General features: G+C 46.1%; 1 protein-coding gene across 10 annotated transcripts; it reads left to right on the forward strand.

Annotated features, from left to right (window-relative positions):
* Positions 1-12464: 12464 nt before the first annotated feature.
* Positions 12465-27163, forward strand: LOC134144514 (mitotic-spindle organizing protein 2B-like). 10 transcript variants are annotated; one of them, XR_009959406.1, is made up of 7 exons: positions 12465-12630; positions 12712-12863; positions 12955-13080; positions 14109-14215; positions 15386-15424; positions 17870-17910; positions 25345-25430. XR_009959406.1 is itself a non-coding variant. In XM_062583495.1 (5 exons), the coding sequence occupies exons 1-4, from the start codon at positions 12491-12493 to the stop codon at positions 14164-14166; spliced, it is 435 nt and encodes a 144-aa protein (XP_062439479.1). In that variant the 5' UTR covers positions 12465-12490; the 3' UTR covers positions 14167-14215; positions 25345-25430. The 10 variants fall into 10 exon arrangements, 3 of the variants coding, with proteins under 3 accessions (XP_062439479.1, XP_062439477.1, XP_062439478.1); XR_009959403.1 differs by lacking the exon at positions 15386-15424; XR_009959405.1 differs by lacking the exons at positions 15386-15424; positions 17870-17910 and adding an exon at positions 21089-21242 and having other exon boundaries at positions 25345-25423.
* Positions 27164-27183: the final 20 nt, after the last annotated feature.

Here is a 27183-nt window from a genome sequence, read left to right on the forward strand (position 1 = left end):
AAACTGACTTGCCTTTTATACCTTAAAGGAGGGGATGCTCTTTGGGATCTTTTGCCTCTTTATTTTTCTTCCTCTCTCATAACGCCTACATAATTCCTATGTGAAATCCTTGAATTTCACAGTTCTGTTCTCCTTTTCTGGGTATTTAGTGACTCTAGGCCCCTTTCTTTGTCTTCCTGACACCTTATCATTGTGCCAGTTTGTTTTTCCTCTTCATTTGAATGAAGTTACATCTGGCTCTCTGAAGCAGTTAATGCATACCTTGCCTTTTCGCCTTGTTTCTTCTGGATGCTTTCTACCATGCTCATGCATGTGCATTTCCATCTATGATTCAAGCTAGCTTAAGCTCTTAAGCTGTTGTTACTGATGTCCACTGTGTTTCCTTTACGTTCCTTTTCCTGGGGCCCTATCCTGCCTTGCACAGAAGAGGAGATGGCAAGGACAGATTCACTGCTGACCAGCAAAACCTGAGCATCACAAACATCAGCAGAGCCAAGCACTTGCAGAGTTTGTAGGTCTGTGTCTGTCCTCTTTGCCTATCTTGCAATGGGTACCCAGGCCCAGCAGATGCCCTCTATGGTGCTGAGTGAGCCCAGTGGGTTGTTGAAGGCTGAGTTGAAAACCATCGTTATCCACATCGCCTGCTGCTGGGAAGGAGCTCATCTCAGAACTTTACTGGGGAGAAGATGTTATTCTATGGGAACGTAGAGTCCGTGTGTGCGGTCAGTGCCGCTGACTCTGTGGTGGAAACCCAGCTCTACCCATCTGGAGCTCAAAGGTTTTCAGGCTCTCAGTTTTTAGTCAGGGGATCACCATCCCACCTGGTGATCATACCTTTCAAGTTGTCATGGGAACCATCTGGTGTGACCAGCCATGCTCCCAAATTGCAGCTGCAGTTTGGAGCGCACAGCAACCATGACTTTTCCTTTCTGGATGCCTCAGTCTTCATCGCTCCTTAAAAGGCAGCAGTTTGAGCTCCTCGGGTGCTTGGTGTCGCCTTACAGCTGTGCTCGCCTAGTGGCAGCTCCAGGTTAGGGGCTGCCTCTCTCCAGCTCTGTCAGCATCCCAAATAGGCACCTTGTCCCACAGGGATGGACCAACTCCAGCCAGAGAGTTTTTCTCTCTTCATTGCATCTCTGAGGAGGATAGGCGAGCACCAGAGCCCACAAAAAGGGCTGGAGATGCAGGAATACCCTTTCAGAGATGCTCTTAGATGCCCTTGATCCATTTAAGAAGCTTAGAAGGGTCCTTAGCTGCCCTGTGGCCAGCATGATTGCACTGAAGCTGGGTTTTGTGTGCACATGCTTAAACAACTTTCATAAGCCTCCCTATGCAGTAAAGTGTGCAGCTCTCTGCAGAGATGAGAGTGCATGCATGCTTTTGCATAGCAGGTGGCAGTGGGGCTGTTAGCTGAAATACCTGTTCTTTCTCCTACAGTGAGGGCAGCAGATCCCTGCAGCTCTCCCAGTCTGTATCCAAACAGCAGCTGCTTGGTGATTGTAAATACCTGACCTGCTTCCAGGTAAAACAGCAACTAGCTTGGTTATTTTGTGGAGTTACTTTAGAAGGGGCCAAGGTTTGATTCAGCTGGTGTTTGATGGGTATTTGTGGGCATATAGGTCCTGATTTTTCCCCTCTAGCCACTGCATGCTGCCCACCAGCCCTAGTACCCCCCAGCCGTTTGAATTCACATTCAGAATGAATCTCTCCCCACCTTGCTGTGTTGTTCTCCTTGTTGCACGCTGCTTTGCTTCTCATGGGCTGTGTACCGTCATGTGCAAACACTGCCTGATGGAGCTGCCTCTCTGGCGTGGCACTTGACTTTAGGCCTCATTCTTAAAATGGCTGATTGTGATGGAGAATTCTGCCCATAGCATTTTGCATGGTGCACTGGAGGGAGATACAGGCTGATGCTTGGGAATGATGTGATGCTGAGAGAGCCCTGAGCTGCAGAGAAAAAGGTAAACTGTATGGTCGTCCTAGTATTTAACACCAGGCAAGAAAGCTCAGGTCAACTTGGGTTGGGCCTAGCAGCTACTTCTGACTCAGAGAAGGTGAAAACTCAGCAGATGGGCTTCCTGGGACCTGGCACAGGCAAAGTTCATGGCTACAGACAGTAGCAACCAGCTCAGGTTCCTGCGGTCAGCTGGGCACTGCTCTCCCCAGTCAGCAAAAATGATCCTTTCCTGGGACAGGAGCAGAAGAAGTCTTTCCCTGGGAATGGGAAGAGCAGGGAACATTTTTTTCCTTGTGTCCAACTGGAATTCCCTTCCTGCAACTTGTGCCATTGCTTTTTGTCCTTTCACTGGGTGCTTCTGAGAAGCATCTGGCTCTGTCTTCCTCGCTGTAGATAGTTGGAAATTACATCCCTCCTCAGCCCTCTCTTTGCCAGGCTAAACAAGACCAACTCCTTCAGCATCTCCTTGTATATCATGTTTTCTAGCCCCAACCATCCTAGTGATGGACTGCAGGACTGTCTCCTTATACTGGAGGGGGCGGGGGGAACCAAAACGACACAGTGCCCAGATGAGGTCTCACCAGTGCCAAGGGGAATAACCACTTCCCTTGACCTGCTGGCAACACTCATAGGATAACTCAGGTTGAAATGGACCTCAGGAGATTTCTAGTCCAATCTCCCGCTCAAAGCAGGGTCAGCCATGAGGTCAGACTAGGGTAGGAAATGCTTTTTTGAAGAGGAGCAGATTTGCCCTAGGCCAAGTTAGACTTTTTGCCTTCTTCATAGCATTACAGGATGGGCTAGACCCCAGGCATAAAGAGAGTTGCAAATTCCATGCAACTTGAGAGCAACAGGAAGCCCAGCAGGCTGGACTTCCTGCAGCGGAGGAAAGAAGTAGGGGTAGGATGCAGGATGCAGAGCCATAGTGAAGAGTCATCCCACAGCTTGATGTGGGGTCAGGGGATGAACCTGAGCTTCTCACGTAGGGCAGATCCTGCAGAGTTAGTGTCTCAATTTGAGACCCCCCCCCCATAGAAAGTACATTGTACTGGGCTCTGGGTCTGGTCAGTGTGTTATACCTTTTGTTTGATGTCAGAGCTGATCTTTCAGAGCTGATCTTCATGAGTTTCCCAGAAAGTTTAGACAGTTTGAATCAGTCTTCCATCAGTACTTTAGTGCTCCCTCTGCCATCCTGTAACTGAAATGAGGGTTGTTTGGAAGTGAGAATGGGGCAGTCTTGCAACAGGGCTAGAGAGGATCAATGAGGATCCTCACCTCTGGGATGTACAAGGCCCTGAGCAACCTGATGTGGCATTGAAGTTAACCTGTCCGGGCACAAAAGTGGACTAGACACCTTTTTCCAATTTCCAATGAGCTTGGAAAGTATTTTTTTCCAATTTCCAATGAGCTTGACATTGTTGCAATCTGGGTCCTCCCAGCTGCCTCTATTCTCTGTCCCACCTCCCTGCAAATGAAACAGCTCTGTCATTCATGGCCTGTCCTCTAGTCCCTTGCTAAGCCCTCTGTAGTCACTGAGCTGTTTTAGCATGCTGCAGGCCCTGATAATGAAGGAAGGAAGTTTGCTTCATAATTGGATTAGCACTGCTGGGAGCATGCACTTGCACGGCAGTCAGAGCTGGCGCAGTCCCCAAGCCCCGTGCTGTTCCATTGATTGTGGTCCAGCCAGGAGCACAGGCTCCTGGCCACTCTTATGCCTGCACAGGACTTTACTGGCTGAAAAACATACTCTTGTAGGAAGAGGAAGCCAGCCAGAGGGATGAAAAGCCAATCCACAACAGAATTTCAGCCTGTCCTCTTTGGAAGTGCAGATGTATTTCTTAAACTCCTTCACAGTCCCTGATGCCTCCTACCCACTGGAAGTAAAGCAATTTGGTTAACATCAAGCCTGACATCTCTCTCATCATTCCAGACTGGGCCATCTGGGCTCCTGAGTCCCACCACAGTGGTGCTTAGGGTTGCAGTCCTAGGCCATCCATGCTGAGGGGTGCCCTCAGAGGTGGCATTAGCCTTTCCCTGAGCATGTTTTTTCCAGTACCTCCTTGCTTTAACACGTTAGGACCTGATTTTTCCCCAGAAGATTACACATCAGCTTGCACCTCACAGAAGCATTGGGATGCTCACACTGAGTACAAGATGGAAACATCTCAGATACTAGAGAGCATCACTATAACTTCCATCCATGCAGGATGAGGTAAAACCCTTAGATGAGTGTAGGATGTGGTCTGTCATCCATGGCTCCTCCCTGACAGTCTGGCCCGGAAGAAAAGTTCCCTTCAGCCTAAATCTAGTGGTGAGTTAAACTCCAGACCTACCAGTGATGCTTGAGGCACCTAAATATAACCGAAAACACAGCGCTCTGTCTCAAACTGCAGTACTCTCCAGTGCTGCAAGAAAAGGATCAAACACTCTTAACAACTCAGCTGCCAAAATTTATAGCAAAGGAGAGACATTTCTTCCTGATCCCTGCAGGCTACCAGCAAAACATGCAGTGTAGCACATGCATAGCACACACGTGCATATGGTGCACATATGGCCTGGCTAAATGCCTCCTTTTAAACCCTCTTTTAGTGACCAACGTATTTGCCACAAGGGGCAAGTTCCAGCTCCTGACTCAAAGACCACTCTTCTTCAGTCCCTTCAGTACACTTTCCCAGCATTGTCTCAAAATAGTTACTTACTTCTGGTGCCCTGTTTGAAAATTGCCCTGAAACATCTCTGCTTGGATGCTGCCATCCAATTTTCAGTCTGTATTTGTCATCAGTTCTGTGCTTTTCCTTGCACAATTTTGGATTGATGTCTCCAAAATGACACGCTTAGGAATATCTTTCAGGTGAAAATCTTCCCTTGCTACTGACACGGCTCCTGACAATGCATCCGAGACATGATGACCACAGACCTTGGTCTCAGCCCTGAACTTTTTGCTGTGTCCTGTAGGATGGTGTCTAATATGAGCAGGATCGTCACAAGACTGGGGATGGGGAAACAGTGCTAGTAACGTCTCTTTACTCAGAGACTTCCCCTCTTAATACAATCTATTGTTAGCCTGATTAGCCATTTCCTCTTCCACTTTACATGGTATCCTTCCCCATCACTTCCATCACTGGAAGACTGGTTCTTATTGATTAGCAAATCAAACTCTTCATTTAAATCCAAACAGCTTACATGTGCTGTATCACCATGTCTGAGTTAATTATTGAAGAAAAATCATGACATTAAACTGACACAATGCATCTGTTATAAATACTGTTTCCATTTGCCTTCCTATCTTTAAGTACTGTTTCCTTCAAAACTTTCCTTCTGGATATTTGAAGGTACATTGAAGTGCAGCTCAACAGTGCTTTAGGCAGTTCCTACCTTCTGGGACATGGTTGTCTGAAAAAGGCCCCTTTACATGCTTCTTTAGGTCTTGTGCTCTCCTGTTTGAAGTGGTCATGTGTACAGAGGCATCCTTAGCTCTTTTTTAGCAGTTTGTAATGCTTGAAAGGTAAATGTCAGGTTATGCTGCATAGACTAGCTCCATCCCTTCTACATTTACACCCTTGAGCTTGTTAGTCCACTTGCTGTCTCTAATTCTTTTCTGTACATGGTGGAAACTGCTAACTTTAGAGGACTTCTCAAGTCTTGAAGTTCAGCCTAAATGAAGCCGAGAGCTGGTTTTAGCAAATGGGGAGGCAGTGTGACCTGCCTTGTGATCTCTCTGCATGCATGCAGCATCTCCTGGTCAGCCATCATTCCATGCATTCATAGTGTATCCTCATTTGGTGGTTGTGCCTCAGGCACTCACTCCATCACATCTTGCTCAGCCTAATGACCTGCACAGCTACAAGTCTTTCTCTAATTTCCTGGATAAGTGTATGCATGCTGAATTTTTCTCCATTAAATGGCAGTGCACAGCAAGTCCTGATTTGTGTCTATGTGTGACTGATGGGCTCTCTGCACGTGTATGTCCTCATTCACTGTTCACATATGGGGTAGCCTTGCTGCGTGTGTACAGTGCAGCGTGATTTACTGCCCATATGCAGCATTATGGCCTCTCTGCGCATGCACGTTTTTTCCTGATTTACTGCACACATTAAGGGTTACTTCTCTGCAAATTCTCAGCACGTCTGCTGTAGTGCCTATGCTCAGTGCACTGTCTCTGACCATGCACATCATGTCCTGATTTACAGGACAGGCTCCTCCATCTCTTTGCTGCTGTGTGGAGCACCTTGAGCTACTGCATACCCATATCACTGCCTCTCTTCAAGGGGAAGAGTCTGGTTCACGTGCTGCTTGTGCACAGGATGATCTTGAATTAACCATGTATGCAATAGCTGGGCTCTCTGTGCGGCTGGAGAGCAGTATGGCTTCCCTTCCTGTGTATGGTATGGCCTCTGTGTGTGCACAACATCATAATTTCTTGCATGCATGTTGGTGGCTGGTCCTGATTTCCTGCACATGTGTCATGACTCCCCTGCTCAGGCATGTCATAGTGCTACTTTCTGCATGCGTGGTGCCACCTATTACAGCAGGCGTTATCGTTGTGTCTTGACATTTGGGCACAGACCATGGTTTTGGAGTCTCTCTGTCCAAGCCTGTATCCTGCTTTGCCTGTTCCCCAACACAGAAATAAAACAGAGCAAAGGCATTTTCAGTAAGACTGAAGTGAAATGTTTGGCCACAAACCTAAGAAAAACAAAGATAACCCACAATTCTAGTGGTTAGTATATTGCGAAGACTCCACACTTCACTGAATTCCCTTTTCCTTCCACACGTGCAGGATGGCTGAGCCCACCAGCTATCTGGTCTCCTCTGCCTCGGCCACCTGCTCTGCTCCTCCTGTAATCAGCTCTTACAAGGGCTGAGATACAGCCTCGGAGCACTGTGCCAAGACTTTCCTGGCTCCTGTCCTGCTCTGGAAGCTGTGGGCTACATGGTGATTAGATGTTAAAGTCCTGCTGGAGGTAATGGAGGGTGTGTCTGGTGGGCAGCAAAATCCAGTGTCCTGTAGGATGATGTCTAAGCCATAGTCCCAAATGCCACCCATATTGCAACTCCAGCAACTGAGGTCATCTCTGGAGACATTTATGGACTCCCAGTGGTTTCCCTGATGGACCTGTTGACATGGGAGAATGAAAGAGGAAAATTGGCACATCAGACACCCCAGAAATGCTTCAGATGGCAGAAGGAACCACATAACATGTTCGACAGTCCAAAGGAGACAGTTGCCACTTGAAGAAGTTGCTGAACATTCCTGTCCAGGCCTACACCAGGAAAAGAAATTTTGAGGAAGACATGACCTCATGGCCATGGTTTTTGACAAACCATAAAGAAAGTGCCAGGGAGGCAGGGCTTCCCATCCCTTGTCTTGGGAAGGTTTCCAGTCCCAGCTATGGTGCTGGTGGCTGGAGCGCAAGGAGAGAGCTGTCAGACCAAGGGAAACCCACTGGGTCTGGCAAGGAGTGTGCAAGGTGGGGCTCCGACGGTTCATCATAAGGAAGGAGGTTTCTGGTTTTCTTCTTCTTACCAGGGTGGGGATGAGGTAAAAAAACATCCTTCCCTGCTATGCTGTGACTTGTAGCTGAGGTTACAGATGCCACAGAATGGTAAAAGTGGTCCAGGTAGGAGCAGGAAAGGCTGGAAGTGCATCATCCACGTGGTGAGGGCTACTTTCCATGTGCTCCTGCCCTGGATCATCCTTGCTTGTGCTGCTCCTTTCTTTTCACCACTGCACAGACCCAAGGGAAGCTGCAGACAGAGTCCCTAAAAGGCCTTTCATTTTTCACACCCCCAGATAGCCTATACTACTCCCACCTACTCCTGGTTTAGTGGTACATGTATCCACAGCTATGCAGAGGCTACCATGCTCCTGGCTGAAGGCCTCAGCTGATAGTGGATGCCCTTGCATTTGACTTTCAGCCAGTCCCAGAGGAAATTGTACATCGTACTCTGACACAGAGAGGGTGAGAAAGAAAGCACAGGGATTTTGACTGGTCTCTTCCCACCATGGGTCCCTGACTGCCCCACTCAGCTGTGGGTCCCTCCAAAAGTCCCTAATCTGGGGCAACACCAGGCCTTTGTAGCTGTGCCACTACTAACCCTGCAGCTAGTACAGTAATTCACACTGGCAGCTGCTGTTCCCGCTATCAGCACTGCGATAATTGTCCCCTCCGGGCTGGTCCCGCTCAGGGCCATTAGCAGCAATATCGTTCTTTTATCATAATGTATCTCATTCACATCTTGACAGCTACAGTAAATGCCTGTCTGTTACTGCCTGTAAGGACGCAAGGTCAAGTTGCCCTATGGCGGGGGATAATTTAGACATGCTCACAGGTTGCTCAGAGTGTAGAGAGGGAGCGTATGTCTCCTGTGGTGCATTGCAGACATGGGCCAGGGTCCTTTGTGGCAGTGCTGGGGAGTGACATCCCTGCATCTTGCCTCCATCCCTGCCCACCCTCTCCTGAGGCTCTGCCACTCATTCAGTAATGGAGCTTGTCTCTTTGTGGTGCATGGGTGTGTGGGAATGGGGGGAGTAGAGACATGGGTGATCCCTCCTTGATGCCAAAGATGCTGCTGATTTTCATTTAGATAGAGGAATTTCAATCTAAGCTTGATGTCTCTTTGCCACAGTGGAACCAGACACCCAAATTTCCAATTTTCTTTCCCACACAAAGCCAGATGCTCTCTGTTGGCTTGTGAACTGAAGTGCGTTACAGATGGTACTGCACAGGCAGACACTCAAGAGCATGAACGCAGCTGATTATTCATGTGTAGCTCCATCATGCAGCTGGCATGCAGGTGGCTGCATGGGTCCTTCCCTGCACCCAAAGTTGCTGCCCTTCCTTCCTAGCGCCCACAAGGTTTCCACCACCCCTCATTAACACCTCCTCCCCTACCATCTGAGGCAAGGAGATAAATATCCAGGTAAAAGCACCCAAAGCTGGCCCCCTGCAATGCAGGAGCTAGATGACTTGGAGGACAAAATATAGCTATGCAAGAAGTCACCCAGATGATCCCAACACAAAGGCAATGAAAACAACCAGCTACTTTTCTCTTCCATCAGGAAAAATGCCAGAAGAAATTCAGTAAGGAGGTGGGGATGTGCCCATTTATTGCCTGTATCAGGTACATGTTTGAACAATCATGGGTAGGCAGCAAACAAGGAAGCTTATGATTATTGACATGGTCTCCATCATAATGTATTTAGGGTCTCTAGGAATAGAGAAACACACCACATCCACCACAGTTTTGCTCAGTTAAAAATGTGAAAGTTTGTGAAAAAGAAGCTAGAGAGGATTGCTGGGGGGGGGGATGTTACAATCTTGCAGGCAGAAGGGTGATGACCAATGACCTCAGTTTGGAGGTTCAGGAAAGGTGTCTACCACCAAAGAAGAAAACCTTGAGAAAGGAAGTTAAGGAAGCTAAATAGAAATGTAAGAGAGGACACCAAGAGTAAAAAGGCATCTTTCAATGAGCTGAGATTGTATCCAAATGAAGAAAGTAAAAAGGAACACAAACTTGGAGAAGATACATGTACACGCAGAGTAAGACAGGCCAAAAAGAATTTGAGGGACAACTTGAAGAAGACATCCAGTCATAATTGCTTTAGAGATGTGAAGAGTGGGAAGGCTGCTAGAGAGTCTGCAGACCACTGAAATATAAAAGCAGCAATGAGAGAAGATAGGCTACAACAGAACAACTGCTAGTTCTCACTAAAAAGTGAGTGTAGAAAACCTGAGGAACCAAATAATTCCTGGGAGCCACAAATGAAAGCAAGGGGTGAGGGGAAGAGACAAAGACCAGACACTTCAAATAAGGATGCTGGAGGAAGAGATGGAATACAGTACTCCTGACAGCACCCTGATGGAGCCCAGGGGCCATGTCCGCCAATAGGCTGTACTTGAAGGCACGGCAGCACTAGTTGCTGAAAAATAACAGCAACTGTCACATGCATCAGCAATGTTAAGCAAAGAGGTGGTCTGATGGTTGAGGGGTGAGCCTGTGGTAGGTTTGAGTTCGAAAGATGTGTGCTGCTGTGGCCTGTCCTTCTTCCCAGTGTTGTTACCTCTTTCACAGCTGAAAGCCCTTGGGTGTAATCATCTGACTGGGGTTCACACACAGTGGAAAGAGAATTTTGAGGACTAGTGACCTCATGGACAGGGATGGAGCTTGGAGCAGTGGGTTGGGCAGATACCATGGTTGCAGGTGTGAGGGATGAGAGCTGAGAAGATCTTGGTCTCCTTGTCCCTCCATGGACGGAAAAGAACTTCAGTGCTGACGAGGGCCAGGGAGATTCAGCAAGGGGAGCCATGGGGAAGCAATGGTGGGAGGGCAGAAGGGGTGCATATGCATGTGTGTTTTGTTTCAGCTCACAAGAAGCCAGAGAAGGTGGATGCTCTATGAGGAAAGGCAAAACCAAAGGGAAATCCCAAGGGCTTTGCTCAGATTTCCCCTCTCTCTATGTATATCTTGGTGGCGACCTGTTTGTACGGGCTGAGGGTAGCCAGATTGCCCAAAGGGTTGACTGTGAGAAGCTGAATGAAGAGCTGGTGTCCAAGTGACTTCTTCCTTATGAGGTATGGGAGAAAGACATCTGCTTAACCCAGGTGAAATATGTTCCGCCCCATGGGGTGTAGGGGCAAAGAACATAAGTATACGCATGCAAGTAAAGATAGTACAGACTCTGCACGCCATGCAGAGGGTGGCAGCACCAAGTGACCCATGAAGCAATCCCATGAGCCTGAACCCACATTGCATGACAAACTCAGGAAGGAGCAGGTACTGCATGCTGTGGCCACTCAGTTTGGGGCAGACTTTGAAATACTGACAGAAATTGCTTAGCAAGGATTGCAGTGATGAACAAAATAGTAAAGGATTAAGACAAATATCAAAGCATTTGTGAAATGCTGTTGCCATCTACTGGACTTTGGTGAAAGGACTGGAGGAACTGAGCCAAAATCAGGCTCAACAAGGTTTTGGTGGTTTCTGCACTGTTTCAGGCTCTGCTTTTGTACCCCTCCTGCCTGATCTAGTTCATTCCTGGCTTTGCAACACGTATGGAGTGGCACTGAGATGTGCTCTTTTGACAGCAACAAAATGTTGGAGCTGCTGTTAAGCTTGTCCTGCAGAACTTTGGCACCTGGAGCTGCACGCTAGCATGTCAAGTCTCAGCTGCAGTGTGCAACAGCTGGTCAAAAGGAGATGCTGAGAACTGCCTTAGCATGAAACTTCCTTTGCTTACTTTTGGAGCACCTGCCAGGTCCTGACTGCTGACCATTGGAAAAATATCTGTGTGATCCCTGGCACACATGTGCAATGCCATTAAAAATATTCAGGCACACAGTCATGAGAAGAAGGTACACAACAGCAAAGCATGGAGATGCACAGCTGATTTAATGCAGATGTCATGAGTTAATAAAGCGTAAGAAGATGTAACTTGTCCAGAAGTAGAACCTACTAGTGAAATGCATGTGATAAAAAGGGAAATCCGTCCATTTGTAGCAATTTGGGGCTAAACATACCCCCCTTCTAGTCTGCAGTCTGTCTGAAGCCTGGTCTAGGTTATACATCTTTATATTCTTTATATATTTATTTACAGAAGCAGAAGTCAGCTTAGCAAAGGTGTATGTTGAAGCTAGTAAGATTTTAACTTGTATTATTCCATGACTATTATGAAACACCTCTTCAGTTAGTTTTGCTCCGGATGCTCAAGTCATATGATTTTGTATACTTTCCAGTTTGCTCTATTTCCATGAGTTTCCTTATTTCCTTCCTGAGAGCATTACAACATTCAGCACCCCCTAGAACATCGATATTTGTATATCCAGCTGACTGAACACCTGCGTGATTTGCAATAAATTCAAAGATATGTCAGACAAGTGTAACTACAAATCGGGATTCAAGATGTGCTTTTCTCTGGCCAGGCTGCCCCGGTGTTACCACCATCACAGCTACAAGCCCATGGCCGTCCGTGTTGTCCCCGAGCCTCACGCCAGGTCCAGCCGCCGCCCCAGTGTGGGGTGTGATCCGTGAGCGTGGTAGCGGCTGCCCTCGCTGTGGGATCAGTGGCTGTGTGGGGCCTGATGTGGGCTGCCGGTGATTGCGACAAGAAGGGGTCTGTGGAGGGGCTGAGTGGGGTCTGCGTGGAAGCAGTAAGGGGGGCTGGGCGGGGGCTGTGAAGGGATCTGAGGGGGGAAGGCCTGTGTGACTCCAAGTTGTTGTAGATAACGATTTTCACTAACAAAGTGGTGCTGCGTGCGGCGGAAGTGGCCGTGGGGAGCCGAGCGGGGGCCACCGGGACGCCGCGCAGGGCTCAGCATGCTGTGTGGGGCTGCGTGTGAGGCTGGGCGCCTGGCCGTGCGTGGGACCGCGAGCGGCGCCTCCTCCGCGGCCCCGGCAGGGGCGGGGCACGCCGACGGCAACCCGCGCGCAGGGGGCGGGGCGAGCTCGAGACGGGCGGGGCCGGAGCGCGGGCCGCTGCGGCGCGGCGGTTGGCTGAGGCGGCGCAGCGCGGCCGCCATTTCGGGCGCGGCCATGTCGGGCGCGGCGCTGGACGGGGCGCTGGGAAAAGCGGCGGCGGCGCGGCCGCGGCGGAAGCTCCTCAGCGCCGAGGAGGCGGAGCTGTTCGAACTGGCGCAGGCGGCGGGAAGCGGGCTGGACCCGGAGGTGTTCAAGTGAGCGGCGGGGCGAGCGGGCGGGCGGTGGCACCGGCGGCGGCGCCCCGGCGCCCGCCGCTCAGCGCCGTGTCCCCGCAGGGTGCTGCTGGACCTGCTGCGTATGAACGTGGCGCCGCTCGCCGTCTTCCAGATGCTCAAGTCGATGTGCGCCGGGCAGCGCCTGCCGGCGGGCGCGGAAGGCGGTGCCGCTGCTGCGGCGGCGCCGGCGCCGCTGCCCGCCGACACCCGAGGTAGGCGGGGGTGGCGGGCGGGGCCGGCGCAGGCGGGAGGGGCCGGCCGCGCGGGCGGGCCCTAACGTGGCTGTGTCTCTCTTTGCCCCAGAGGCCCCTGCCGACAGTAAAATCCCTGCGCCGCTCGCCTTCACCTCCGCCCTGCGGCCTCCGCGCCTCGGCGGCGCGAAGCTGGTGGTCTGCAGCCCCGCCGACGGCCGCCCGCCTCTCTCGCAAGGTCCCCCCGCGGCCTGCCCGCTTCCCCGCTGCCTGTCTGCTCCTCCCGCCGGTCGCGGTGCTCGCTGTGCTCCGGGCTTGGCACAGGCCGCAGCGGCTCCGGGGGCACGCGTGGGCGGGCCGGGGGCCGGGGGCGCTGCGGGCAGGGGGCCGCGGCCCGGGCGGCAGGGCCTGCGGGCGCTCGGGGGGCGCTGGGCCGCGGGCGGCCTTCGGGGGCCCCCTCCGCGGGCGGCCGGGGGCAGCGGGGAGCGCGGGGCCCGCTCTGTGTGAGCCGCCGGCGAGGCTGCCCACCCCAGCAGCCGCCGGTGGCCCGTGCGAAGCCGTCAGGTTCAGCTCGCGTTTCAGCGAGGTTACCTGGAGAGCTCGATGCTACCCCCCCGCCATCAGGGTTTGAAACCGCTGCGGGTCAGTTGCTTTGTGGGGCTTATTCCATCCCTCAACCTTTTTTTTTTTTTTGGGGGGGGGGGGCGGTTCCCCCCTCCTCCCCCCCCCCCGAAAGGCAGCACAGGTAGTAGCTTGTGGAGGAACATGCGTGGTGTGATGCGTTGGGAAACGCAGGTTCTGAAAGTCATTTCTGTTAGTTTTCATACCTGGATATGTTAAACCCCTGGCTCTGCCTTTCAACTCTTTTAAAGCAAACCCCAAACATATAATACCTAGTATCAGCTAGTGCTGCTTCAGTTACATCTGACTTACGAAAACAAAGTTCTTGAGATGTTAGGAACTACTAAAAGTGAGGGGAATTGCAGTGCTTTGTCTGTTCCATCTGCTGGTAGCGTGGTAGCTTTGGCTGCACGTCTTATCTCTCTTCCAGCACATTACAGTGCTCAAATGAATGGTATTTAGTGGGAATGTGAGCACTTGAGGTCTTTTTCTGCCTGTTGCTTCAAAGTGCTCAAGTGCACCTTGGGTGAAATGGAAAGCTCTAAAATAGCAACTGCTTCTGAATATTTTTCTTTAGTCCTCTAACTTCAATGGACAGGAACAAATTTAGCCCTGAAGTTCTGCCATTTTTTTTCCCCAAACCAGTTCTAATAAAACTTTTACTTGTTCTCTGAATCTTCCTGAAGTGACTTTTGGCTGGTAGCCTGCAACTTCTGGATATCTGTGGATTACGTCTAAAAGATTTAAAAGAGGTAACTAAAATACACCCGTTGTCACTAAGCTTAAACTCACTGTAAAGGGCTTCTCATTTCTCTTCTGCTTAAAAATATAGTAAAAGGGATAATAGTCAAAGCAGTCAGATTTTGTGGTCATTGTTTGTGGTTGCAGAGAAAAAAATTGCATGCCTAACAACACATTTTCTCCACATCTTGACACTGCTATACTAGTAATATGGGAATGCTTGTCCACTAGTGGGAGCACAGACATGAACGAGGTCGAGTTGAGTTTTATTGTTTTCCATTCTCCCATCCTCTAAGTATTTTTTAGGGTGAAAACTTCCATGTGTGTACATTGATTCACAAAGAATTATGTCACAAAACTGAAAAAGTAAGCTTGCTCAGCAGGGACTGTACTGACAATCTGAGATAAGTGGCGGTAGGAGAGGGGTGAAAGCAAACAAACAAAAGCTTTGCCAGCACAGGTAACTGGGGAAAATCAGTAAGCTTTATCTGTTGCACTAGCATACTAGCATTTAGTCTAGTCTCTTTGCCCAGACTGGCCTAGGGATGGGAAACATTTCCTCTGTGTGACAACTGCCTGTGTTTGTAAGCTTTTACATCTGATATGTGAGTCCAGAGAGAGTGAAGTTCAAAGTGTGAATCATTTGACCAAATACAGAGGTTCAGAATGAGATGAATTAAGCCATGATCCAAGGTACCATTACAGTAGCAGAGCAGCCTGCTAGTCATGGGGTAAATTCCTATGCAGTAAATGGGTGAGATTCACCTCAGCAGCTGAAGGTGACTGTACAGAGACTTGGGAAACCTAGTAAAGCTTTAATGAGAATTAGATGTAGAGTGTGCTGATAGTGTCTTGCACTTCAGCTTGAACAGTTTCCTCTCTCTTGCTGAGTGGAAGAGGTGCTTTTGGTTAAGAATTCCTTGATGAGAGGTCATTTGTGGTAAAGAGAACAGCCAGGCATATGATTAAGAAGTAACTGTAAAGATGTACAGGAGAAGATGACACCCGGCTGACTATTTTCCTGAGCTAAGAAAGAGGTACAGCACTTGCATATTTTAAGTAACATGCAACATGCTATTCCTGTACTATGTTGAGAGGAAATGTCTTCAAAAGAAAGCAACAGTTTTGAACAGAAGATGCTGTTAAATTTTGCTTTTACTTCTTCTCTCTTGATGCTTCAGGTGTGGTGGGACACTCAAACTATGAACTAACTTTGTTTGGTAAGGTTTTTGTTCCTTTCTGTCTTCTAATCTGGAGTAGCTCTTGTTCCCTCACATGTGCTGGTTGTGTACCACTTCCTGTCAAAATGAGATTTTTCTAGCACTGGGCCACTGCTGCAATTCCAGTTTTGGCTGCTGCTAGGCTGACTCAAATTTGAAATTGCCAGATGGCTGCTTGTTTGGTAACCATCGCTAAATTTCTCAAGAGGAAAATCCAGAAACCTTTTGCTAGAGCTGACCTGCCCTGAGCAGTTGCCTTCTACTACCTTGAGGTCATACAAGTACCTTAGGCTGAGTTTCTAGGAATTGTTATGCTCTTTTGGGGGCTTAATTCGTCTGTCAACTGAACCAAGAGAGGTATATAGTAAAGTTCAGAGAAAGCATTAGTACTGTTTTGCTCATAGTGATCATTCACAGTATTAGTCTGGCCTTCTGTATCTCTCACTGCTGCTTTATTTCATAAGGCTGAAGTGTACCTGAAGTACCTTTAGGGCTAGTTGATTGACTGAGATAGCTGATTAGGTTTGGACTATACAGGCTTACAGGAGGATCCTGCCCATCAAGCCACAGACTTGATGTTTTACTGTGTGTCTGCAGTGAATGTTGAACTTAGATCTCCATTTTTTGCAGGTTGGTGCATAGTGCTGGTGATAGAGATGCATACTGGCCTCCTTTCTGTCATTAGATTAAATCCTAACCAAATTCTGATGGGCAGTACTTGCCTTGTCTTCCTAGAAGGTTTTATCTTCCCGATTATGTCTGGGTTTTTTGTTTTGTGGAAGCTTTTGCTACATTAGAGCAGTATATCACTTTGAGAGAAAACTTCTTTTTAATTCCTATCAGCGCAAGTGACTTTGCTGTCATCCAGGGCCCACTGAAGTTAAACAGCAGCTGATCTGTATGTGAATGAAGTCATTATTGAAAGCCTAACTCTTAGAAAATTCTTTGGGCAGAACATATGCTTAGCAGTGGTTTATCACAATCTTAATCTTGCACTTGCCTTTCTGTGAGTGTAAAAAGTGCCAGTCAGCTTTCACTATCGTCAAGATGAGCACTCATTTTCTCTGGATCAGCTTTTGATAGTCTCTCAGCTAGCGGGGAGTCTCGTGCCTGCTTTTACTGAATCAGTTAAAGAAATGATTATATTAGCATAGTGCCTGATCTGCCCTAAAATAGGCATCCAAGTGCAAGGTAACAAATTGTGCTGCTTTAACTGGAGCTGTACAGCTTTTGGCTAGCTTGTGTCTGGCAGCACAGTATAGTGTTGGTGCTTGGATGGGTGCGCCTGGTATGTCCGAGGGAAGATGTGTAGGATTGCTGGTTGAAGGCCATGAAAACAAAAAATTCCAGACTGATTTCTCAGTTCCTGAAGTGGTAATGATGATGTAAAGCAGAACTGGACCATCAGTACCAGCCATATCTGTGCTTTACAGGACCATCTGAGGCTGAACTAAGTTTTGCACTATCTGCACCTCAAGACAGCTGCTTGTTTTACTAGAGCTGTTGGGGGAAAGTGTAGCTGATGTAAAGATCCCATTAAAATCAGCATACCTTCAGCAGAGTAAGTTTCTCCCCTTAAATTGGGGAAATACCCAGTTAACTCAGATTGAAGAGGAGAAGGAAGAATCAGTTTAGGCTTACTCCTCTTTTGCTGAACTTTCTAGTTCTGTATGCAACTCAAGTCCATCATCAGTGCCTCAGGACTTGGAGACTAAGTGTTAATAGACTGAGTGGGGGTGTCTTCTGGGCTGAATCCATTCTGCAGGAATGTTCGCTTTGCCTTACCTCCTTTCCGTCTAGGACCTGCTGTGGGGAAGGGGAACCAAAGCTGTATCTACTGTTGGCCCTGCTACCTCTTGTTGGAAGATACCTCTTTGGTTTAAGAAGAGGATAATGCCACTTCTGGATGGGACCAGGCATTTGGAAATGGGAGATACTGCCTCTGTATAACCAGGACTTTCTGCTGATAAAGCCAGAACTCCTTGCACTGAGACAAAGAACAGTGATTGTCCTGTATAAGCTTGCCTACCTGCTTTGCGCTGTCTCCTTCAGCTCTGCATATCTGCTCTTTCTCCTGTATTTCTTCCTTTGTCAGAAGACAGGCAAATGGCTGAAGTAATCCAAGTCTGTCTTAAAGATTAGCCAACAAGACTGCTTCACTCAGGTTCTGTCAGTAATGACGAAGATACACCAGTTTAGGCTTCTGAACTCATCGTGATGCAGGAAGGTTTGTTTGAAGCAGTTAATGACCATTACAGCATTTCTGGTCAGCATATATATATGTAAAAATAAAAAAAAAATCTACCCCTTCTCTCGCTCTCGCTCTCTCTCTCCTCTTCTCTCCCTCCCCCCCCCCCAAACTTATAGTTATTTTGGCTTTTTAAAACTAAAGCTCTTAAGTAGCAGGGAATCTAATCTGAATGACTTTGTTTTGTGTTTTCCCAGAGAACATAACCATGGTGTTCAGCCTGGAGCAGTATTTGCTGGTAACTGAATTTCTGATGACTGGCTCAGAATTACTGTTTTTGAGTGTTAGAGCATCCATGTGGCATATTTAGCTAGAAACAACTGCATGTAAGCTGTGCACAAAACTATTCATCACCAATAATTTATTTGAGAATGGAAGAGTTGATTTTAGAGGGAAAACACACAGAAGAAAGTTGTCCAAAGGATATAGGTGAGGGAGAGGTGTGTGAACCCCTTGGGGCAGTGGTGCTGGTTGTAGTGTAAACTATCTATGTATATAGTTTATGGCTGTTAAATATGCCATTTTCCTACCTATTGTTTCCTGTCAGACCACAATCAAGCTGCTGATGCTTTCCCTGCAGTTTACTACTTCTACTGCATATGCCAAAGCCTTTCTCTTTCTTTTTAGGCTAATGAGTGTTGTGTCATGCTTCTCTTGCCCTCCATGCTTCCACTCTTCTTCATATTTCCTTCCCCATCCCATGCGTCTTCCATAAAGTTACTTCCCAGAGCTTCCTCCTCAGCTACCTCTTTATGCCCAACGAGTGGCTGAAGTGAGTTTGCATTTCAGAATCCTGTCTTCATTTTGGGCATCTCACTTGGCTTATTAATTCTGAGGCTACCATTTCAACCTTCTAGTCTGCTCTGCACTGCAGAGATCAGAGCGCTTTCCTTCCCCCTGAAATTCTGTGTCATGCTTGGGTACCTGTTCGAAATGCCACCGACTCGGCCACTGGCTGTGGGCTCAGTGAAGCGTTCAGTGGGTGATCTTTCCTTGTCTGAAAGTTCTCTTCCAAGTGTTGCTATTCAGTTATTTTCTCAATACATCTACCCTGTGTCTACTATATTGTTTGTTGCCAGCTTTGTCTTTACCTGTTCTGCTTGCCGTCCTTGTAGTTTGCTACCATCCCTATTTATCCTTTGTCCTACTTCTTATTTCTGGCGCTTTCTCTATGTTGTCTGCCTTTAGCTGTGATCAGTATTTCAGGGGGACAGCTATTACTGCAAGGACTCCAAATAACTATTACTGCTCTAGTGTACAGCTGGCTGGCCACACTAGCTGCGCTACAGTCTTTTTGTACTCATCTTCTACTTACCCACCCTTGCATTACCTCAGGGTTCACCTTGATGCTGGATATGTAATGCAGACTTCTCTATTAAGGAGATACAGCAGTTGGCAAGGATAATGTGGCATGGAGCTCAAACATGATGCAGGGAACAGCCCCGCAAATACTAAGAACTTACCGTTAAATGCTTTTAATCTTCTCTATACACTGTTCAGTGTATTTTTTGTATTGGTTACACTGGCTATTGCACTTTGGATATATGATAAATTTTGCATTGTTATTTTTAGGTTAAATATATCCAGGAGGTTTAACCATTAGCAACATTCTTAATTCATACTGTGTACCTGCATCAAATGTTTGAATACAATATTTGCATATCTTCCTTGAAAAATTCTGTAGGACCTCCTATAGATGATCTGGAGGACTGATCAAAGGACTAATGTATTTCTGATCATGATTTTCTCACACAGTGGCTTCACTCAAGCTTGCCAGTACTTCATCCATACCATTCCAGTAGCTGGATTTCCTTTGACCTGCATTTGTTAAAGAACAGTCAAGTTGCACTTGCCAACAGATCTTTAACTTGTAACTCTTACACCATTCTTTTGTAATGTTTTCTACCAAAACAGTGCAATTTAAGCTCCTTGGAATTAGAGGCCTTTATTCTTGTTTTGTGCAGTGTAGTTGATGTGATAATTCCACAGGGCAAGAAGTTTTGGTTTTGGCACTTTGCTGCTGTGGAGTTGCTGCTTCCCTCCCCCCCCCCCCCAAGGTGCCATTCCAGCATGTGCTTTTTGTTTTTACTTTTTTAGATTGTAGGCATTTCAGTATTCTATCAGCAACTGAATAGCTTCAGTTTATAAAAGATACGTGGACCACCTTGTTCATCTTGTGGGACAGGGATTACGAAGTAGTGTTATCTTGATTTCAAATGCTGATATCAGTTGTTTAGTAACTAACTAAATTTGAAAACTTTTTCAGTAACTTGTGTTATACTTCCTTGGATGGCTTAAGGCCCATTAGTTAAATTCTAACCTCTTTCCCCTCCCAGGAGGTGTGTATATATGTGTGCATGCCAGAACAAACATGTAAAAAGTTTGGGCTGGAGCATTGAAACCTTTCATGGACCTAGTCCTGAAACAATAGATGGCTTCATTGTTCCCCTGAAAATATTTTTTTCTCTGAGTAACAACTTTGAAAGCTGAAGTCTAGATATACTTGTCTTTTAGCGAATCTTTAACTTTTTGAATGGAAAGAGCTGTATTGGATCCTGTGACTCAGTCTGTACTATTGTATTTTGGGGAGTAATCTGTTAAAGTCCTTCCAACGTTTCAAGAACTTGTAAGAAAAAAATAATTGGCTAATCTGGGATGCACAGGCTTCTTCCATACTTTTGTTCTAAGTGTACTATATTCTTTGCAGTGCTACATGTAGAGTCAGAGCCTGACATACAAACTTGGCAAATAATTTTTCACAAGTATTGTGACTATGTTTACTGAAGAAGCTGGGCCACAATTCAGTAGGAGAGCCAGTCTAAAACAGTTTTCTCTGAAAGAATGGGATCTCCCGAGTAGCCTGGGTTGCACTGTGTGGTGTGTTTACATATACTCTAGGTATGATGGACAGGGATGCCCTAGTTAACATGGACAGATGGCTAAAACCAGGAGTTGTCTGGAACTGACAATGCTGTCAACATGAAAGGGTAGCAGAGACAGCTGGCAATCTCTAATCGGTATGGATGTGTCTGTCCTTAGTCATACTTTTGGCACACAAGGTTTTCAGTTTTACATGAGACAGTAAGGCTTTCTTTCTGCTTGGTATTTGAGATAATTCCCTGCTGTACTGGGAGACAGCTAAACACTGCACCACTGGGATCATTTTTCATATCTTTCTCAGGAGGATTTTCAAGCTTTTTTTTTTTTTATTTTCACGTTTATTTTTCTCCATTTTCTTGCTCTGTGAGGCAAGTCTCCAAAAACTGATAAAGAGATAGGATTTAGAAGAGTACTCTAAATGCTAGGCTTGTCATGCATGGCTTTGTGGAAAAGTAACGAGATGTGAGTGCATCATGAGCAGCAACTAATTTTCTCTCTCTCTCTCTCTGTGTGTGTGTCCAAAAAAAAAAAAAAAGTTCTGGAAATACTGCATGTAATGGAAAGTAGCCATACTTGGAGCCAGGAAAACGGACTGAGAAAAGCTCCCTGAGGAAAATGAGGAACAGCTCCATCTTCCTATGTAATCTACATGCAGGAGAGGAAGAGGAGGAAGAAATGAGGTTATCCCAGGTGTGAGGAGGAAAACCAATCAAATGAAAAACAGCAAACAGATCTGGGGTAGATTTGTAGAAAAAGACTGGTAGTTTTATGTTGATCAGTAGATGGTAAATGATCTCCAGTGGCTCAGCTTAGCAATGTCAAAGGGAGCTATCTCAAAAGAGTGGGAGATATGAATGAAAACATTTTTTGAGGTAAACCAGGTACTGTTTGGGTGGGTAGGTTGGTAACCTCCCAGGGTAACAAAGATACTAGAGTGGTAGGGGAGAATTTCATCATGCAGATAGAAATGGAGGAAATACTGTTTCAGAGCTCTTTAGAGAGTCTCCTTGGAAAAGGGATGTCATATTCATCAGACTAAGGCAGACCTCTGCTCTAGGAGCTGGGGAGTTGCTTCAAACCTTAACTCACATTCAGACATCTGAAATTTAGGGGATTCTTACCACATGTGTTTAGTTGAGTTACTAGAGCAACTAAGGAGGCTTTTTGGTGTGTGGAAAAGGATCTGAGAGCTATTTTGTTAACTTACTGTTCTATAATTGCTTGTAGTAATGTAGTTGAATACATAACCTTCTTTTAAAGTAAATAATGTTTGAGAAATGAAGAGGATAATAGTTTTCTGCAGGTGACTTACAGGTCTGTGTAGGTCTCAACTCTTATTTTCTTCAGACAAGTGCATGCAAAAGAAAATGCACATACATTATCTTAGTGCATAGTTACAGTCTTAACTAACTGCTTTGGAAGGTGCATTTAAAAACCATCCCCCTGTTCTGCCTCTTCCTGTGTTTGAAAACTGTTCAGGTAGACTTGATGAGACATGTTCTACCATTCTTAACTGGCCTCCTTAATGGGCCATCTTAGGGAAACTGCTTTAGCAAGGGTTGTGTTTAGCACTGGGAGGAGCCTGACACATCATGCTTGTGTGTGTTAGCTGCTAAGAATATCTCAGCAGCTTTGGAGACCTGAGAACCTGCTGGTTTGTGTTGCAGAAGAGGACTGCTTGTGATAGTTGTATTGGGATGTGAGCAAGACTTTCTGCAGAGTAAACCTGGGAATCCAGCAAAATATTGATTATAGCAAGTCAAAATCGCATCTTTGGGTTGCTTTGGAAAGTGAGGTCTAGCTGTGGCTGTTTGAGATGTTTCCATGGTTGGGAAGTGATGAAATTTGAAGCGAGTCCCATCACTGTGCCATCTTCAGTGGGTGGGTAATAAATGTCTGTCTTCTAAACCTTGTAGATAACATGCAGTGATGGTAAGGAGGATAGACTTCTGCTATTGTAATTTATTTTTCTTCTTCCAGGCCTAAAATTGAGTCTCTGCCCTTTTAGAAAGGCCAACTGGTTTATTGTGCCCAGGGTAAGACTTGAGACAAACAAGAACAGGGTGTGAGATAACTGAGATAAACTCACTATTGCTCTGGCCCTTCAGCCCTGTCAGTATTTACTTTGAGAGATGTTTCAAAACCTGCAGTACTGATATCCCAGGCCTCTGACTGTGTTCCAAGTAGAAGTAATAACAACAGCACTTGAAGGCCTTTTTAAAAAAATTCTGTGAGAAAAGAAAGTTGCTTCAGATGTAGGAGGATCTGCAGTTTCTGTTACTGTTCAGAAACAGTAAAGGTTCCTCTGGATAAGGCAGTAGGTTGAGCAGAAAGGAGGCTGAAAAAAAAGGACTTTAGATTTCCACTTCCAAAAGAATGTCTGGGGTAAGGCTGCTTTTCCTAAATTTGATCTGGTCTGCAGACTGCAGTCTCTGTATCTGCTGAAGACTCAGAGTGGCAACTGTCTCCTTGCAGAAGTGGCAGTAGCCCTTCAGTCTTCAGTTCTGTCAGAGATGACCAGCATTAATGCATTCACCAAGTAGCCAGAGAAGATAAGCGCTGGTAGTTTAGATGGGGAGAGCTAGCAATCAGAGAAAGAAAGGGCATGTTTCTGCTACTGCTTGCATACATATACCCATTCTTTTCAGGCTTTGTCAGATGCTTGAGCATGTAACTAGTCAGTTTTGAGTCATCTTCGTGCTGGGAGGTACTCGATTAGGTTTACTTCTGACATGATTCTTATGTTTGCATCCATAATTATTTGGACTGCAACTGTGTTGTGCGAGTCAGACACCCAAGATATGGGCATCTTGTGTCACCAAGACAGGTATCAGTAGAATCCTCTTGCTAGTCTGTAGTTACTTGAATTGCAGAAAATCTGCGGTAGCTTAACTTCTGTGCTTTACTCTAGTGGACCCTGATATCTCTGATACTCACTCTTGCAGACCTGCACAGCCTGTGCCTGTCCTTGCACATTTTGTCAGCTAATCTTGATTGATTCATGTGTCTAGATATGATGCTTCCAAAGGCATGGTTAATTTCATGCTATTGAAATAACTGTTCTGTTTTACTGTGATTTACTGTGGAGGGCATTGTTTTATCTGAACATGGCTGCTCTTTACAAAGTGATTCTCTTTTTCCCAGGTAGTTTCAGGTAGGTCAGAAGATCAAGGGCCTGACTCCCTTTAGCCTGTAATGGTACAGTTGTTTTGTATGTGCACATGGTTAGAGTCATGTTGTGCACAGGTTGGGGACCTGAATTCTTACTGGATATGTGCAGGTAAGGAAAGGGAGGGCATTCACCTATATAAGTGTACTGGGTTGCTAAAAGCATCATGGTGAACTCTAATGCTCTGTTCCTGCTAATTTTTCACTTAAATAGTGTGAGATCATGTATTGCCTTTGTTCAGTTTGTTTGTTTTTCATGTACAACACTTCCATTAGTAAAAATTGCTTAAGCGCTTAGGAGCTTGAGCTAAGAAGAAAAACTGCAAGGCTGGCTGGCTGGCTTGGGCTGATAACTGCTAGCAGATTTCTAGTGTGATTTACAATAACAGACTTTCTAAGAGCACCTGACTTGGCTGGGATAAGTGAATTTATTTCTTTTGCCACCCTAGTCTGTCAAGTGTTACAGATATAAAGAGGCCACGTATACTTATTTGGAAGCTCTCAGGGTGTCTTTCCAGTGCTGCAGTGTGTTAATTTGTGGTTTTGCTATGAGTCCTATTCTCGGACAATATTTCAAGGAGGGAGGATAGTTTGGTAAGTAAAACAGGCTTATAGCTATGGTCTACTGTCCTATCAGTAGTGCAAGTGATCCAAGATGATGATTTCCAAACCATACCCATGGAGACTCCTCCATGTGGAGTTGCTATTGGTATTCTGGAAGTTGCTCTGATACAATTACCAACATGTCACTCTCCATTTTAATTGTATTCATGTAACTACAAATACTCAGGAAAGAACAGCATCAATCTTTCCCAGTGCAAGTGCTGTTTTTCATCTGAAGTAGTTCTCTCCAGTGCCAGGAAAAGTCAGACTAGCTTGTGTTACCTCTTGCTCAGTTTTCCCCACGTATCTTTTGTTTGCAGCCCAGTTTACTCTGTCCTCCTTTCTCTTCAGGCTGAACGTGGCAGCATGGGTAGATGCCCCTTGCCTCCCCCAGTTTGCACCTCTACCCATTGCTTCTCTCTGCTGTCATATATCATTATAGAAATGGTCAGCTGTGCCTATAGAAAGGCAATTCTATTATTTTCTGAGCGCAGTGAGGAGATCTATGAGCAGCTGGTGCTGTATGGGATTTGGAGCTACTGGGAAACTGCAGATAATGATGGGAGATCCAGGTTGCTCATCAGGTTGCAAAAGTGACTTGAACAGATGGTTTTCTGATGTGACTGCAGGCTTGAGAAAGAGGTGGACACTGGCACATTGGTTCACTTATCCCAGCTATGAGGTGTTAGTGCTCTTCATGTTCTTCTTGAATTGCTGTCTGCAGTGCTGGTGTTCCTGTACAAAACGAAAGCAATTGTATTTAAAGAACGAGGTGGCTGGTTACTTTGTGGATTAAAGTTGATGACAATTAATGCTCCTACTGCAATGCATTTTGACTTTGTGGCCCTGATATCTGTTGAGCTGAATCCACAAATCTGCTTTGTGTTGGATGCTGGATAAATTTGCGACATCTAATAAAACTTTGCCTTTTGCATGAGTTCTCAAGGAACGCTTGCAGCTTAGATGCATTTGACATATGGGGCTGGGACTTCAAAATTAATATGTGTATTTGTTCACTCAGGGAGAAATAAAACCAGTTCTGTGGTCAGCGGGACCCAGGTCCTAGCAGAAAGGAACAGCCGGGAAGGATCTGCCCAGAGGATGCCTCGACAACCAAGTGCTAGCCGGCTGCAGAAAATAGGAGCTTCTGGAAAGAGCACCGGAGGCAACAGTACCTAAATAAGACACTGGCTCTGATGTATTTTGGTGCTTGAAAATGTATATAATCTGTCCTGTAAAACTGCATGTTTTGTATGTATTTGTCTTACAAATAATATTTATAATATCTGGAACTGAGCTGTTTCTTATTTCCAAAACTTCTTTTGGCAACTCAGATTACTAGAAGTTGCCTGAAGATACCTGGGACAAAGAAGGATATGTGAAGACTAGAAGGACTTGCAGTAGTGCTCAATTTTCTCTGGAGAGATCAAGACTCATCTTGCACAGTGATACTCCATGCTGCTTCCTTCCCTGAAATCCATTTTGATTTGCAACAGCTGGAACACAGTAGCTGAATTATGGGAGATGGATAGTGTTGATACAGGTCACATTGGTAAAAGAAGAGCCTTACAATGATGGTAATTTGTGGTGGAAACTTGAATGTCTGAGAGAGGATGTCTTTGTACTTCGAGATTGACCATGCATATGAAGGAGACGGGTCAGAGTGTTAACACCATAATCTGAAAAAGTTTGACCTGATTGTGTAAATCTAGTTCTTTTGTAGCTGTTTCTAATAAGTAATTTTTTCACTTATGAAGGGTCACAGAGCCTTTTGCCTAATGAGCCAGGTTAAATGAAAAATTAGATAAGGGAGAGAATAGCTTCATCACTTTGTGTAAGATACAAACAAGTAGCTGAAATAGATAAATGGATTTGTTGGAGCTGTAGTATCATTCATCATGCTGCAGTGTCTCTAAGCAGTGGGCTTATTACTCTGTCCTGTCTAGCTCAGGAGCTCTTAGTAAAATCCATTTCTCTGAATTAGGAGGAAGTGCCTGCTCCTGTTAGCTGCCTCTGTTTTTTGAGGGAGATTAATAGCATTTTGTAGCCCCTTGGAGATTTCACAAGCTGGTGAAACAGGTGCTAAAATCTCTTCCTAAGCAAGGTGGAAAGTACTGGAGAGGAAAACTTGTGCAAGATCTTAATGATGCTCAGATACTCCTTCCTTATTTGATTCTTGTCTAACAGTATTACAGGTTAACTTACTCTTAATATGTTAAGCCATTTTGCGTTTTCACTGTATAGGCCTGAAGACTGTCCTTAGTAGGAAGGTGACATGCTCACAGCATATGGCAGTCACTGACCTAGTTGTGGGCTGACACTTTGGATTACCTTCAGTCCAATTGAGGGATTTTGATAGTGTTGATGAATGTATGAAACTCCCACTAGAAGGACTAGCTGTAGAGGCTGGAAGACTGCAAACCTGTCTATAGTGATCAGAATTTTTCAAGGGGGGAGTTAGAAAGTGGAAATGGGGTGGCTCATGGGTTGCAATCGTACACCCTGAACCTCTGCTGTAGGAAAAGCATTCAAATGAGGGTTTGAGTTTAACAGCATCAGTAAAGTCTAGGTATCTCCTGCTCTAATCTCTCTACAGGAAAAGGTACCAGCTTGTCTTTAAAAACAAACAAAAAATCAACTAGGACAGCTAGGAGAGGGGAATATTTTATTTAAGAGTTGTATTCCTTGGTGAAAAGGAGGAGCTCAAGGTCTGCTGTTCTTAAAAGAATCATTAGTAGTACTCTTTGCCCCAGCACAGGAGTGAGCAGGCCTGAGATGTAGCTGAAACAATCTCTGTGAGGAATATTGAGCTCTACTGAGAATAAACAATGCCTAACAAAGATGGTTCTTGCCTACATGC

Source organism: Rhea pennata, chromosome 10, assembly GCF_028389875.1.
Source record: "Rhea pennata isolate bPtePen1 chromosome 10, bPtePen1.pri, whole genome shotgun sequence".
Lineage (NCBI taxonomy): Eukaryota > Metazoa > Chordata > Aves > Rheiformes > Rheidae > Rhea > Rhea pennata.

Coding starts and splice junctions, on each gene's coding strand:
- LOC134144514 (XM_062583493.1), top strand. CDS start 12,491: ATGTCGGGCGCGGCGCTGGACGGGGCGCTGGGAAAAGCGGCGGCGGCG. Junction 12,864..12,954: donor GCTGCCCGCCGACACCCGAG/GTAGGCGGGGGT, acceptor TCTTTGCCCCAG/AGGCCCCTGCCGACAGTAAA. Junction 13,081..25,344: donor CCGCCCGCCTCTCTCGCAAG/GTCCCCCCGCGG, acceptor TTGTTCACTCAG/GGAGAAATAAAACCAGTTCT.